The sequence below is a fragment of the Passer montanus genome, unplaced genomic scaffold (assembly GCF_014805655.1).
Source record: "Passer montanus isolate IOZ18808 unplaced genomic scaffold, ASM1480565v1 scaffold72, whole genome shotgun sequence".
Classification (NCBI taxonomy): domain Eukaryota; kingdom Metazoa; phylum Chordata; class Aves; order Passeriformes; family Passeridae; genus Passer; species Passer montanus.
This window is the reverse complement of record NW_024372370.1, coordinates 1,684,686-1,701,196: the sequence shown is the minus strand read 5'-3', so window position 1 is coordinate 1,701,196 and position 16,511 is coordinate 1,684,686. Positions and strand designations below refer to the sequence as shown.

The 16,511-nt window shown below is 44.8% G+C and overlaps 1 protein-coding gene across 1 annotated transcript in view; it reads left to right on the top strand.

Moving 5' to 3' along the window:
• CLYBL (citramalyl-CoA lyase) overlaps positions 1-5,210 on the top strand; it is an 87,251-nt gene extending 82,041 nt beyond the window's left edge. The window contains 2 exon segments of the mRNA XM_039730436.1: positions 4,550-4,633; positions 4,635-5,210. Of these exon segments, the coding sequence (XP_039586370.1) occupies positions 4,550-4,633; positions 4,635-4,682 (132 nt within the window). The 3' untranslated portion in view covers positions 4,683-5,210.
• The last annotated feature ends 11,301 nt before the right edge of the window (positions 5,211-16,511 follow it).

Below are 16,511 nucleotides of genomic sequence, written 5' to 3'. Positions count from 1 at the left end.
TGTATCTCCATGTCTTGACCTGTGAAAATGACTGTTCTCTGTCAGCTGTGCCTTATGGCTTCTCTTGCCTGTGGGCTGGATCCTTGCATCACTTGGAGCTGACCATTGTCAATTTCCATTTTTCCAAGATTATCATTTGCCATTACCTCTGAGGGGGGGGAAAAAATAAAACCACTAACAGCTGTCTATAATTATAATTCACTTGCAGCTGTTTTCTATATTTGCCAAATCTTCTTTGTCCCCATCCTCACAGCACTTTAGGATGTACTGACATTTGAAGTAGAGCTGTTAAGACCTTACTCAGCCTGGCCTGCATCTTGCATAAATTTCTGTTATTTTTCAAAAATGTTACTACTGTCCTAATTAGAGCATTAAATGTCACTGTGAATAATACTTCATGCCAGAAGGAAAAACCTTGAGTCTTTCCTTGCTTGTCACTCAGTTGGGAAGGACTTTTAGATAGTCTGAATGATGACCCAAACAGGGAACGCTGCCCATTCACTTTCTTCCTTGATTCCTCCTTGGTAGTCTGCCCTGCCAGAGCTGTAGAGCCATCAGGCTGAGGGAGCACAGACGTTTTGTATTTACAAACTCTTCTGCTTGTGCAGTGTGGACCAGCCAAAGTGCCCTTACAGCTCCATACACTGCAGACCAAAGTCACCCTGTTTCTCAGAGGGTTTGCCTTCAGCACATTCTCTGTGTGGCTGCAAGGAGGATGGCACTGAATAGGCACAGCAGAATCTATGCCGTGTCACTTCAAACAGGGGCACACAAATCTGTCTTTGGCCCACAAATCTGCCCATTCCTCAGTAGGGCTGCACTTCCAGACTGCTGGCTGGTGAGTGCCACAGTTGTCCTCCATTCCCCCACTTCTCATCCCAGCTGAGTTATTTGCACCCAGGTATTGTCACCCAGAAGCTGTGCCCATCATCCGTGGCTCTGCCTCCTGCGTGCTCCTCCTCTCCACTTCTCCATCAGCCTTTACCTGGAGGGCCTGTCTCTTCCCAAGGCAGGTCTGACACATTTGATTAGCCTGATGGCAGAGTCCCTTTACAGGTTTCTGAAAAGGCTCCTTCTGAATGATTTATATGGTTCCATGGTGAGCAAGAACCATGAAATGCGATGGATGCAAATCCCAGCCTTGCTTTACCCACCTGCCATTGTTCCTGTTCATGCTGCAAGCTTCCTTAAGAGCAGGCCCTTGGTCCCACAGTAGAACTACTGGAAATCTAAGTGCAGACTGGAAGTGTGAGATTGTTGAGAAAATTAGCCAAAAACAAAATTTAGATCTATGGCTAAATTAATCCCCAGATTAATGCTATCAAAGCAAATGGTGTTTATAGAAAGTCTTGTTTTCTTTATATTCATGTGAGAGAAAATCAAAAGAATGCTAGAGGCAAATTTCGTCTAGCAGAATTGGAAAAGAGAGCATGGGGACAAAGCTGTAATTACCGGTATTTCCTATCTGTTGAAACCTGTGGGTGCAAAGAGAGTCAGTGAATAGGGTATATTCAATGGCATTAAAATTAGTTTCTTTTTCTGGACTTTAGCTCAACACTGCAAATTAGCAGGGGGAAAATAAGCCTCAGAGTGAACAGGCAGGGAAGCCAACTTCATGTTACCCTTTGCTATTAGGGGAAAAAAAGGCATTTTTTTCCTTCAAGAATTCAAATTCCTAGCAACCCGAAGTACAGCTGCACACTGACAAGCAGGAAATGTACTGTGTTTCTCACGTGGTTCAGTGTTTGTGTGTCCGTGTCCACACCATTATCCTGTTTTCCCTTTAAACATATGACTTTAATGAAGAGAGGAGAAGCATGCTGTTTAATTAACTCTTGCTTTATAAAGACATTCTGGCCCAGATTCATCATGGTACAGCTTAGGGGTATCTGGCTCGGGGTATCTGCAGGGGTATCTGACTTTAGATCATTCTGTATCCAGTCAGTGGAAGGGTTGAGACCCTCCCAGCCATGGTTTGGACCACCAGAGATCAGAACTGACATTGCTAGGCACCATCTCTTTCTGCAAACCATTGCAGGTACTTAGAATAGCTGTACTCCTAAGTCAGCCTTTCACAGAACTAGGAAGGATGATTGGAGGCTTCAACATATTTCTACTTATGACTGTCATCCCACATGCAAATTTCTTCTGTAAGTGATAGCTGTTACTGAATTAGCTTTACTTTTTATTTTGCTGCTGAAATAGCTGTTACTGAATGGGCATTACTGAATGCCTACAGAAAAAAAAAAACAAGTAAACAATGTTTTTCTTACAGTTAAAAAAAATGTACCTTGCAGTTGTGATCACTGCATAGACCTGAATTATTCCAAATAAGTCCTATGTCATAAAATGTTTACTTAGTTCCTATTTTTTTTCACAACAGTTAATAAATTGAATAGCTTGAGACTGCATTTTCTTTAAAGTTTTAAAAGTATAACTGAGAATTACAGAGATGTAGCTATAATTAGAAGTGGCATATTATTAATAGTAGTAATAATAATAATATTGATGTTGGGTACGGTAGGATTGATTGATTGCTCAGTACACACAAAAAAATCCAACTTGAAGCACCAATGCCTGAGTATTTGTAGGTACCATTCTCCAAACCTACCTGAAATATTGCAATTGTAGTAGGAAAATCTACTTTGAATAAAAGAATTGGTTTTAGTATTATGTTTTCAATGGCTTTAATGCAGCCTGTTTTTACGTGCAAGAATCTGTGTTAGATTGCTGTTTAGGGTGGATTTTTGTCTTAATCGTTCCAGAACATGATTTAGTATTTAATTAATACTGCTTCAGTTTAGTTAGATATCCACTGGAGCTACACATTTCCTAAATATTTTTGTAAATGGGTTATATTTTCACTTTACTTGCTGGAGTTATCTACTTAATAATTATCAAGCCTCAAATGAAACCAGAAAAAGGTTTGTTCTCCTGTACGTTTCTCTCATGCACAGACACACGTGCTGCTGTGGACTGTACCTTGCTCTTGGTTAGCCTTGCTCACTGTCAAACCCAAGGCCAGCCTGTGATTCCATAATGACTGCAGCAGGACATTAAAAGGGTGTGCAGTGCTTCTCAGAGCCTCCCTATGCACTGCTGGGGCTCAGTGCTGAGTTCTTCAGGGAAGGGATTGCACCTTTGTACTTGGATTTTTGGGGTTGTTGTTTGGGGTTTTTTTAATGTTTCAAACTCCAGTTACAATTGCGAAGATATATATATATATTTTGTTTTGGTTTGGTTCGTTTTTTGGTCTGTTAAACTTCAGCATGTGCAGTGCTTCTCAGAGCCTCCCTATGCACTGCTGGGGCTCAGTGCTGAGTTCTTCAGGGAAGGGATTGCACCTTTGTACTTGGATTTTTGGGGTTGTTGTTTGGGGTTTTTTTAATGTTTCAAACTACTGTTACAATTGCAAAGATTTTTGTTTGTTTGTTTTTGTTTTGGTTTGGTTGGTTTTTTTTGGTCTGTTGAACTTAATGCAGTGTTTTATCTTCCAAATCCTACTTCAGAGACACGTGGGGATTAAAGTATCTAAGGGAACAAGTCAGGTTTGACAGTATTTAAAGCATATGTCTGTTAAACTTCAGCATGTCTTAATGCAGTGTTTTATCTTCCAAATCCTACTTCAGAGACACGTGGGGATTAAAGTATCTAAGGGAACAAGTCAGGTTTAACAGTATTTAAAGTATATTAAAGTCTTCTGTTTAAGATTTAACTATGATTCATAGTTAATTGTTTTAAACTTGTCACTATGGTACCAGCAAAAACTCCTTAGGAATACAAAGTGACTTTTGAAACCTATCCTGACTCTCAGATTGCCACCACTGAGGCACACAGAGTAGTTCTGCATCCATTTGGGGAAATTCCCCAAATGTGGTGCTCAGGTGGACTTCACCTTGGCTCCAGAGGAGATTTGGGCAATATTATTGTGCCACCCACTTGGTTATTCCAGCTTTCACCCCAGTCCCTGGCTCTCAGCACAGGCCCAGCCTATCTTTAGCACTGGAGACCTAGTGGAGAAGTGCAGCAGCAGCACAACCTCAGCAAACCCCCAAGTCAAGAAAAATTCCCTCCACCCCCACAAACACCCATTGCTGTTTGCTGACAAAGGAAACTTCTGCCTTTGCCCTCTGTCTGCAGGCAGTTTCCTGCTGGCCCTGTGGCACAGGTCTGGATGGATGCTGGATGGTGATGCTGGAGGTGGGGAACGGAGCTGCCCCAGGTGTGGGGTCTGCCAGCCCCTGTCTGGCACACACGGCCTCCCTGCTCTTGGGCTCAGTGTTTGCCAGCTAGAGAGGCTCAAACAGGCCAGCTGCACCCTGGGCTTCTCTTTTCTCTCTCTTTTTGCCTCCTCTTTGGAAAAGCTTGTAGCCCTTCACATTTCTGTAAATGTGCTTGCCCTGTCTCGATGAATTTGCCTCCTAAAGCTTGTTCAGGATTCCTGAGGGAGATGATGTTTCCTGGCAAACAGATGTGTTTGTAAAGAACGAGACAGGCCAGCTACAATTTCCAAAGGTGTCTCAGGAAGTTCATATTCTCTCTTTTCCAGGGAGCGTTTACTTTCCGCGGGAGCATGATCGACATGCCATTACTGAAGCAGGCACAGAACATTGTTACACTTGCCACAGCCATCAAGAAAAAATGAGCTGGTAAATGAAGCTCTCGCCATGGGGCCCCAGTAGCTGTTTTTTTAAAAGATGACTATAATACTTTGGGGGGGGAAGGGGGGTGTAAAATTAAAGACGTCAGGCTTAAACAGAAATTCATTTCCATTTTGCAGATCTGTCATAGTTTGCTTGCTGGAATTGCTAATTACTAAAACTATTCCCAACTCAAACCACTGCTCACTCCTGCATGGCCCATGCTCTGCTCATAGCCTGCAATGAAGTTACATCATCAAATCTGTGACATCACAGTAATTACTGCAAATGTGGGAGTACGACTTCTCTGAAGGAGAAGGGCAAAACATGAGCCCTGAGCTCTGTTAAAAGAGCAGATGGAAATTAATTCGATTGTTTCTATTTCTTTCTGTGCTTCTTCCTGCTCTGATGCTGAACTCCTGGCAGAAAGGAGAAAGCCTTGAATAATTACGCACCAGTTGAAATAACTGCAATGAAAATCTTTACCCTGTGTGAGCTTTGCTTTCCCCCCACACCGCCCTTCTGTAAATGTGCAACAGCCATTAAAAATAATGCTCCAACAATGCAGGACTCTTGACTTTCTTCTCTTTTTTTTTAAAGCAGTCTCTATTCAGAGAGTTTCCTCCTGGAAGCGTCCAGCCCGGGAAGGGTTGGACGGCAATAAACTTGTAGTTTTTGGAGACACAATGCAGCAGAACTTGTGCATATGGTCTCAAGTCAGATTTACATCACATTAGGGATACGGCTACAGATCATGTGGGCTGTGTGGTTAACGGGCTTAGTAAAGCTGTTTTGAAGAGGTTAACCCAGCTTGTAGTAAGGGTAAATAAACATAACAACCAGGCATTGTCCTCTATTCAGCATGTACTCTTATATGGAGGGCTAAAGGGTATTGAAGCTGCAGAGGATCAACTTGTGGTTGCCAGAGGACTCCAATGAAGTTTGAAACACCAACAATCAGAGATTTTGTTTCTGTTCCTCATTAAATCATGAGCTTTTGTGCTCAGACTATGAACGACTGTTCTTTAAGAAATTAACAGAATGGGAAGTTTTAAACTATGCACCAACCTTTTCATGACCTACACAGCAGCAATGCTGCTGCACTTAGACAAACACCGCGGGGAAGGCTGTTCTGTTTATTTAAAATTGTAAATAGAAAACAGTTGTTTTCTAGTTTCATTTCTCACCGCCTCCATGGCCATTTCACGTATGGAGCCACAGTGCCTTATTCCTCCCGTTTCCTAGCTTAGCGTGTTTCCCCTCCGTCTCCGAGCAGCGATTTCACTTATTTGGGGTTATTTTTGGTTTAATTAAGAGGAGAGGAAAGGGGGGGAGGCAGCACCGCACCACCCGGCCCGCGGGGAAGCAGCGGGGCCCGGGAGCGGGGGCGGCGGGAGCGCCTCTCCGCGGCTCCCGGGACGGCGGGGCCGGGATCGGGAGAGCCGCTCAGCTCCGTCCCTGCCGGCAGAGCCCCCGCAGCCCCTCCGCGGAGTTCGGGGATGAGCAGCCAGGGCCGACCCCCCTCGCTCCCCCTCCGCCAGCCGGGTCCCGTCCGAGCGCTGCGCCGGGGCATCCCTGACAGCGCGGGGACCTCCGGGCTAATCTGATTAATTAAAGACTACCTGCTTATATTGCAGCTCCCCCTCACCCCCGCGCCTTTCAGGACACCCTCCGTTATTAATTCCAGGCTGACTAAATTATGGGCAGCACTATTAAAACATTATCAGAACTAATGAGAAACAATTACTTAGGAGATGAGCTGGGACGAGCCGTAGCCGGGCACGCGTGTCGCTGTCCCCGCAGATTGCGTTAATAAATCATCAGGTGCACGGCGAGGCGGCGGCGAGGCCTGGCGCGGGGCACGGAGAATAAGATATATGAGATAAGGGCTCTTTGGGGTTGGTTGTGAGTTGGGCTTTTTTCCTTTTTTTTTTTTTTTTTTTGGCATAATTTTTACATTAATCTCAATAGGACGCGTGTGGTGTAGATGGTTTTATTCCCTTAATACCGCGCAGGAAGAGGGAGCGGGGGCAGGGAGGACGATTTCAAAAACTAATGTCTTCATTGTTTTACTGAAGTCTTGGTGGCCAGGCGGGAGCTGCGCGGGGCCGCGCCCGCAGCCGCAGCCGCAGCTCGCCCGCTCGGCGCCTCCTCTCCCCGGCAGGCAGAAGGGACGGGGATACACCCTGCGCTCTCCTGAGGTGCTTACGCGCCCCCTCCCTCCTCCGCAGCTGACTGCTGCAGGAACTTGGTGACCCGTACGCGGAGAAATCGAATATGCAAATAAACTGCTGGATGTATTCCGAGTTTTCCTTAAATTTCCCTGACACCCAGCCCTCCAGCGGAAAATCCCGCTTCTTTTTAACAGCCTTAACGATTTTTGCTTTATCAAAAATAAAATCCGATTTATTTGCCTTTTCCCTTTACTTTCCGAAGCTTTCCGTGATTTTTCCGGCTTTATTCTTCTCCTCTTTCTTTCTTTCTCTTTCTCTCTTTTTCTTTCCCGCCTGGTGCTAGGCAAGCAATTGATGAAACAAAACAGATTATAAGATTAGCAGCAGGATTTTGTGCATATTAATGATAGGGAAGGGCACCGAATGGGTTTGTAATTGCAGATCTTGCGCTTGGGATTGGGAACTGTAGCCCTGCTACAGCAAAGACCCCCCTGTGAGGTTTTCACATTGGAACTTAGGGGAAAAGTGAAAAAGTAATTACCAGAGCACAACACTGAAATGTTAAAGCACTTATTCTTTCTTTCAGCGTTCTGTTTTAAAGGGGGAAAACGGGCAAAATGGAAAATAAATTGCTTTCAAATAAGTAGGTTAGCACCTGAATGCTGGTGCGCATTTTCCCGGCTTTTTTTTCCCCTTCTTTTTTTTTTTTTTTTTTTTTTTTTTTTTTTTTTTTTTTCCGAATTCTAGCAATTATTTAGCCGGGCATTGCCGACCATCCAAGCAGCAGAAAAGGGGGAAGGGAGGGCAGGGAGTACTCGGGAACACAGGGGTACTGCTCCTGTGAGATTTGAAGCAAATATCTCCAGGAAAACTGTTCAAAGCTGCGCTTGGAAATTTAGTGGGATTTTTCTGGGGTATTGGTTTTTCGGGGTTTTTTCCTTTTGTTTGGTTTTGGGGTTTTTTGGGGGTTTTGTTTAAATCGGGACTTTAAAGGAAAAAAGATTGTTTTGGTTTTCTCTTCGACGCGAACATCAAACGGTATTTTAGCAAGGGATGCATTTCACAAGCACAAATCCCTTGCAGGAACGGAGTATTCCTCGCAATATCGACAAGTAACCTGACACTGAATTTTAACTCTTATTAAGGGTTTCTCCTTGTTTCTTAAGCTGCTTCAGCCCACTCTGACCTTACTTTTCCTAAACTCCGGCTTTTTGCGTTTCAAACCCAGTGCTTCTTCACTGACTTTTCTGATCCTTCTCTCCCGTGATTAACAGCCAGAGATGGTTTAGCTTTAATGGCACCTACTCGAGCTTATTGTTTTAATTCTGTTTTCAACGGAAAATCAATGTATCTGGTGGAAATTAGGCTTTGAAAACTTTTTTTTTTTTTTTACTTTTTTTTTTACGAGCCAATAAAAAGGAGTATCTGCTCCTCGGGCAGTAATTCCTGATTTTGAATGGGGTGGGGGGGGATCGAGGGGAAACCAACTTTGCATTTCATCCCTCCCATCCCTCCAGCCCTCTTCTCCCACTTTCACCTCCCTGGGGTTCAGAGCGTGGCAGAGCCCCGAGGCAGGGCTAGTTTATAACAGCTGTTATAAAGATTAAAAAGTGGGAAGGAGGGAATGAAAGCTCGTGCGGGCAAGTCCCTGATCTTCCCTTTTCCCCCTTTGCTGCGGCTGGGGAGCGCGCACTCCCGGAGGGGAGCCCCGGGAGCCGCGCCCGGCGGGGCGGGGGGAGCGCCGCGGGTGCCTTTGGGGCGCTGGCACTTGCGCGAGGTGTCCCGCAGGCGGGAGGGGTGTCCTGGCCACCCGGAGCTGAGAGGAGGCAGCAGGAAACTCCCGGAGCACTCCGCACTGCCGCGGGACCGCCGGGCTGCGGCCGCGGGACCGAGCGTGGGACGGACGGACGGACGGACGGACGGACGGGGGGATGGATGGATGGATGGATGGCAGCAGGGACCGGAACTGTCCCATGACTTCCTGGGCTGCTGCCAGGAGCCCTGGACGCAGAGGAGGAAGGGAAGGGGACGGAAGGCAGAAGGAGGAAGAGGTGATTTAATCACATTCATTAGTCTGCCACAAAAACGGTCTCCTCCAGCCGCCCTCAGGCCCACAGCATCCCTTCAGTCGGGAGCAGGGTGCCCGTGGAAAGGCCACCTCCAGAGTGGTACTCACTCACTCACACACAGACGCACGCACGCACTCACTCACTCACTCACTCACTCACACACTCACTCACTCACTCACTCACTCACTCACTCACTCACTCACACACAGACACACACACGCACTCACTCACTCACTCACTCACTCACTCACTCACCACTCATTCACTCACTCACTCACTCCAGCGTGGCACCAATGGTGCCTGCAAGGGACAGCACAGAAATTCATGCTCTCCATTTCCATCACACCTCCCTTCCTCCTCACTATCCCCACTTGGATCCCTCGTGATGCTCCTCAAACCCACCTTTTCCTCCCAGCACTGGGTGTCCCTCAGTGGGAACAGAATGGGGGCTTTCCTGCTCACACTGGGGTGCAGGGAATGGGATGCACAGTGGAAATGTCCTGCATATGCCCACACTTCAAACAGGGGAGAGATCAGACAGCCTCACTGTGTTTAGGGTTATTGCTTCCCCAATTAATTCTGAAGCTCCCAAAATGTGATATCAAAGCCAGTGCCATAAGGTGATGCTCAGAATGATGTCTTCAGAAGTGCAAGAGGCCCTGTTTCTAAAGCTGTTGTAGGTGCCCACTGCCTGCTGGCAGCATTTGAAACTGATCATCCTGATGAGAATGAGGAGTAATAAATGCCTATGCTACTTTCTTGGGCCTCTTTAATTTAAAGTGTGATTCCATGTAGCTTTGGACCATGTATTTAGAATTTTGTTCCTACTTCTTCTAGTGCTGCTAATGTTATTAAAGCTGCGCTATCAAGCACAAACACCAGTTAAGAATTTTCTGAGCTGATGCTTGCTGAAGATAAAAGCCTTTTGTCTGTGTGATACATGCCTGCAGTAACCTAGAATTTCTGGCAGATGTTCATGCTGCTGGGAAGACCTAACCTAGACTTCCAGATAACTGACTTCCTTCCTGGCCTGCTTTTGCAGTGGTCCCTAATATATTAAATAGTGTTTGTGCTTGTCTGTTGCTCTATGGGATGCCACTGGAAGTGCTTTATGTTAACTCTGCATGTCCTGCTCTTCCTTAAAATGTAGCTTAGATGCAGTCAGTAGTGCATGTATCTCTGCAAATCTGACCATCAGTGACGACCCTGCCTCCAGATTTGTCACCAAGAGGTCTCTGCTTGTACAATACAGAACTAAATACTTGCAAAATGAGAGGGAAACCGGTGGCAGTGGATGTGAAAGAGCTGTCTGGTTACATCACTGGTATTACTGAGTGAGGGCACAGGCCAGGGGAAAAAATCACTTCCACCTCTTCAATCATCAGCACCTGGGTCACCAGCGAAGAGTTTGTGTTTTACTGCAAACTACTGCAGGAAGGTCCCCAGTCTGTGGTGCTTGGTGGGAGTGCAGGGAAGAGCTGTGGTCTCTGCCCACGAGATGCCTCAAGAGGAGCTCGCCCTGCAGAGGCTGCCCATCCCTGCCTGCCCTGTGTGACTTCTGGGGCACTTGTAAAGCTACCTGCTCCTTTGAAAGCATTCAGGCACTTTCAACTCCACATCGTGATCCGCTCAGAGACCACTCAAAATATGTAGTAGGGAGAGACATCTGTTGCTTTCTTTTCAATCAGTTTTGAAAAAAAAAAAACAGTTCCTCCTGAAAGAAAAGGCCAGTCTGTAGTAGGGAGAGACATCTGTTGCTTTCTTTTCAATCAGTTTTGAAAAAAAACCAGTTCCTCCTGAAAGAAAAGGCCAGTCCTGTGCTAATGGCAAACCCTCTATTGATGCAGTTCTAAGGTTTTGCAAGGAGTTGCAAAATTGAGAGGCAAGCTGCGTTAACTTACTTCACCATATGGACTAGTTGGTGTCTAACATTTTGTTGAATATTAAGAATGTGCCATAATTTACAGAAAAAGACACACAGTAAGTTCAGTAACAAAAGGTAAACATGTCCCTACATTGTGGCTATATTCGGAATTCTTTCTTTAATGTTTAACAATTTAACCCATGGCCCTGGGTATGTGAGGGCGATGTGTACAGAGCAGATTTACTGACAAAGCCTAAGGAAATAAATGTGTCTTTGTGCCTAGGTTTTCCTAAAGCATGCACGTTCCTGAGTATAGGCAGCCAGAGAAAATTGGAAGGCTGTCCCATTTCACATGGAGGGAAGATGTAAAGACATGTGCTTGGTTCCTGGCCTTGCTCCCCCATCACTGACATCAGTTTGTGTCAAGTTTACCAAAAACCCTGCTGCTGTAACACTCCATTTGAGAGGCAGGGGGGAAAAGGATAATAAACTTTTTTTTTTTAATTGCTTCCCTGGCTATAAATTAGCATGCATTGGGCTAATTTTTTTTTCTGTGAACAAAAGCACAATTGACTACAATTGCCTAAGCAAGGCTTAGGCAAAAGTAGGAAGGGAGTTCTGAGCCTCAAGGCTCCCCTGTGTATTGAACCTGAGCAGGGGGAGGTCTTGTCTGTGCCCAGAAGTTGAAGGGCACTGAGAGCTACAACAAAACAATAGGGATTTTTATTTTCACTGACTGTTTTTGCAGCTGCATCTTCCCTCCTCCTTCTCTCCCCGCATTATTTCATATGAGAACCAAGTATGGAAATGGAAGCCATGGCTTTCCCTCTGGATACAGTCAACGTGCATAAAAGCAGGCAGACACCAGCAGAGAGTTAAGATTGGTTATAACTCAGCATTATGGGCAAAAGCAGAAATTGTTTTTTGCTTCTACACCATGTTTCATGCCTGTTAGCACAGAAGCAAAGCAGCGCTGAAGCCCAACTGCACTGTGAGCTCAATGTACTCCTCTTTGCATCACCGAGGCTCCTGATGGCGTTTGGAGAGAAGCTGGCAGAGCCCACTGAGTTCTGCCTTTACAGGTCCCCTTCCATGCTTGCCTCCCATTCAGTCCTAGAATATCTGGCAAACTGTCTTTTCCCATGGCAAAATCTCATCTGAGGTGGTTTTTTTCCGGAGCTGTCTGTGGAAGCCCTTATGCTGCTTCTCCTCTGCTGCATCCAGTTAGCAGCCTGAACAAAAACCAACTCCAAGTAAAAGTATATGGGCATGTAAAACAACTTGCAAAGCAGATGTTAACAGAGAAGTGGCCAAAGAGGTGGGGGAATTACTGGTAGAGAGTGGCTGACAAAGGGCTGAGGAATGGGGGTGCAGAGGACAGATGCATGGCTACTCCCTCATACCCTGCAGCAGAGTCATCCCTTGTTCTTGGCATCCATGAGCATCCTCACTATTTGTAAACCAATAAAGAATCTAATTGAAGACCGGTTTCACAACGAGATGAGTTGCTAAAGAAAAGGAATGAAGTTTCTCTAGAAAAGGCAGGTAAGATAAGCATTTGCCACAGGGTCTTCAGGAGGGGGTAGACTAGGTGTCTACCTGAGGTCTTTTCTAGGAATTTTTTATACTGTAGCAAATCTTTGATGCTGTAAAATGTACAGGGATGGAACGAAACAAAAGGATAAAGAGGACTCTTAAAAAATGAACAAGGGAGGAATAGGAAATTTACTTTCTTACCCCGATATTTTTTCAAGATGTTCTTGCATCTTAGTTTGCTGCCTAGATAGCTACACTAATGAACAGCTTCTCCCCTTGAAAAAATTTTCTTTCTTTCTTTCTTCCTCTTGCTCTCTTTCTTTCTTTCTTTTTCTTTTCCTTCCTTCCTTCCTTCCTGAAAGACCTACAAACTACTACTGAGAGCAATAAAGAAGTCTGTATTTTTGCATGGGAGCTCCCTGATTTATTCTATGTTCTTCTTAACTCAGAGCACCTTTGCCTCAGAGCAAAGTGGTGGTGGGCTAGAAAACCCAGATTATGGTCTTCTGAAATGGCAGGTACCCTGCCTCACCCACTAGGCATTCACTTGCAGAGATATCTGTCTCCTGAGGTACCTTCCCATCTCATTTATAAGGAGCCATGTGTGAAGGCTCTTCTCCCATGAGTGTGTCAAACCTCCCCCATCCAGAAATCTGAGCAGATGCTGAAGGTGTGACCAGGCAGCTGTGACTTCCAGGGTGGGTTTTCTGTCAGGTAGTGACTGCATTTCATGTATCAGTGACATTGTAGTGACTCCAGAGCACAAAATCTTTCAAGTTAAAGCATATTCCTACTGCTGGTCAGGTTCTGAAGATGTCTACATTCTTTAAAATATGAAGTTTTTTAGTTTGCATCTTATTTTAAAACAGATTTTCCCCAGTGATAAATAATTCTCTTCTTGTTGTGTTACAGAATGGAACATTGGCAAAAATCATTACAACCCCCATATTTGAATCAATTTCTGACTAATGTCCTGTTATCCAGAGTTGCCAGGTTTTTTTTTTGGCATTATTTTGGGTGATTTTAAAGTTGGTATGTTCTTCACTGTTGCTATTATAATTATATAAAGCATATTGTTTACAGAGCTGTGAAAATGCTTTAGAAGCAGCAATTGTCCAAATTGAAATTTATTTCATCTGAAAAATGTCCTGAACATCCGGGTGGTAATAAACATTTTTCAAACTGCATACAAACTGTGAATTGTATTTGAGATTAAATCCCCACATTAAAATCTGCATTGCTGAGCCTCCCACTGGCAGGCACTGTTCTTTGGAAAAGTGACATCTTCCCCGGCGCTGGCGGGGCGGCAGCTCTGGCACAGATGTTGCTCAATGGCTGCTTATCACTCTTCCCATACTGGGACTTTACAGCCACACACGCCAAAAAAGTACAAGGGATGCAAGGTGTGTGAGGAATACAGGAGGGGGCCACCTCAGATTTAGTAGCTGTAGATGTTTTTGTCCTAATGCACAAGGGTGGGAACCGCTTTATAAACCCCTATTAAAGCAGCATATTGCTGATGTCACAAATTATGTCATTTTTCAGCAAGCTGTTAGGTAGCAGCAGGATGCTTAGAGGTCCCAATCTGAGTGCACAGCTTGAAGCCTCATCATCCATTGAAGTCAAGGAAATACTCCAGTCCCCTGGCCCTCTGTTTACAAATAATATATCAAGAATCAGGATGCCCACAAATGAACTTTCAGGCACTGAGATAAAGGAAATATGCTAGTGAGTGTGTATCTCTAGGCATATATACATCCATACCATATATTAGTCTATTTGTGTATGTGCATTTGTGAGTAATACAACTGAAGTCTGCAGTCTGACATGAGATTTTCTTTAAAACATAATTTTTCTTTATTCCTTGAAATATAGAGTGGATTCTTTATGACCAATTTTGCACGTGGAATCCCCTCAAAGTTAGAGCTATCCACATCAAAAAGGGATATACCACGTACTCTCATTTTTTTCTCCTCTTTAAAACAGTGAGGGTATAAAAGACCTCTGATTTAACAAAAACCACATAGTAAGAGGTCTATCTATAATGGAGTTGTGCAAAATAAAATAGCAGAAATGTCTATACACTTACTCATTAGTACAGCAGAACAGCTTGTTGGAGGCTCTCCTCATCTCTTGGATAAACCATATTTACTCAAATACATGCTTTTCCCCACACTAGAGTGGAATACATCATTGTGTTTTTCCAACAATTCACATGACTTGGGAGACAGCAGCCTACATCAGAAGACATGAAATACATAGTATGTGGCCTGAGGTTGCAAAACAGATGAAGAGAAGGAATTAAATCCAAAGCTAGCTGTGCCAAACTCATCAGTGGGTGCTGTAACCCCCCCTCCCTGTGTGTTAGTGGGAGCTAAAGATGCAGTGTCAAGGCATAGCTTTGAATTGCCTGATTTTTGCCAGCGTGCTAGCATCGCTCCCCTGGCAGAATGAGGGTCCTGCCAGGGAGATGGATTAGATGGCCAAACATGGCATTTTAGTCCCTACACCCTCTCCCTACACCCATTGCAGTATTTTGCTGCTTATTTACTGACGTAGTTGGCGGTAACTTCCTCTACTGGAAATATTACAGAGCTGGATTAGCTTTTCCTCTGCAGCTATCCCTGATTTAATTACCACTGCAGCTATCCCCCACTATCTGCACCATAAATACTGTTGCTTACAGAAACATGATTACAGGATTAGAGTTATTGGGCCCCCGCCCAGACGAATGCAGTGACACAGCATAGCACTGGCACCTCTGAAAGCTACACTGACCTCAGGCATCTCTACATCAAAGGCCACGGCCACAATCTGAGCTTCATTAGCTTTCAAGGCTGAAGTTACAGGAGCACTACTTCCTCAGCCACTAATGGGAAACATTCTCCTCCATTTGCTGTTGAGGTGTTAAAAGTTTCTCTTAACATCAGTTACTGAGCTACAGCTTCACCGGTATCCCAGTAAAATAAAAATGAGTTGTGGAGTGGGAGCTGAGCTCAAATTGAAAAGCTATGTTGGACATCCCTTACTGAAGGAAAGGGCAGTCACCAGTGCAGGGATGTCTCGTGAGGAACTACAGGGGGAGGTGCACCCCAAATCCTAGACTGGGAGCCATAGGGAAATTCCCACAGCTCCTGAAGGGTTTCATGTGGTTGTAACCAACTGTTTAATGATGGAGGTATGTGAAGGATGCTCTGTTTTTCATTTGTAGGATGTGATTAGGGTGATTATGCAGCTAGCTGCAGCTCAGAGCATCATCAGGTCCATATCCACCACGAGAAATCTGTGATCTGTGGTGGTAACTCCTCCAGCCCCCCGGGTGGATCAGAACCTGTGAAGAGCAAACCTGGGAGGTAACATTTGATTCCAGAGAGAAAAGCTACTCAGAGAGAGAACCAGAAGGTGATGAAGCACTAAATCCGACCTGACTGGATTTTTTCTCCTAGCATACATTCCCTATGTGGAAATTGCTCTGAAACTTCAGCATACATCAATTCCTCTTTGCACAGCTGGAACATTAGTGTTTCCTTTGTCTTGTCTATTTAGATGATGCATTCTGGCACACAGGTCACCTCTTACTGTGTTTGCACAGCTCTAGCAAGGTAGTTTGGGACTTGCACTCTTCACCATAATTGAAGAAACCAGGTAAGTGTCTAGATGATGTGAAAGAAACCCCAAGGTTTCATGACTCTCTGTCCAGAAGGGGGATGAGATATTTGTTCCATGAAAATATTTGAGAATGGTAGGACATAGTCCACCACAGTGAGCACAGAAAAGCAGGAACTGGCTTTGTATGAGAATTAAGAGGCTGAAATACAGAATTTGCATTAAAAGACCTCAATAAGAATAGTTTTTAAAATATTTTTTTTTTAAAAAAGAAAGAAAAAGAGGAGAGTAGAATAGAGCTAGAGGATATACACTGAAGGGCCTACTTTTCTTTCTTCAGTCCAGCTAGCCTTTTCTGGTGCTTTGCCTATGGGATTATAATTTCTACTTTTTGAGCTGGTGCTGAATAAAGTGGCTTGCCCATGAGCCTCCCAGCTGGGCCAGCTGGATAAGGTGGGCTGGTCAGGTGCTGCCAGGGATAAGGCTATGGAATTACAGGCTGGTTTCTGGAGCTAAGCTGCTCCTCTCCTCAGGAGGTAGGAGACTTTCCCAGGTCTGAGGAGCTCCTTGTGGCTGGAAGATTTCGCGGAAGATATTAGCAGGCTCACATGCCACCTTCAGA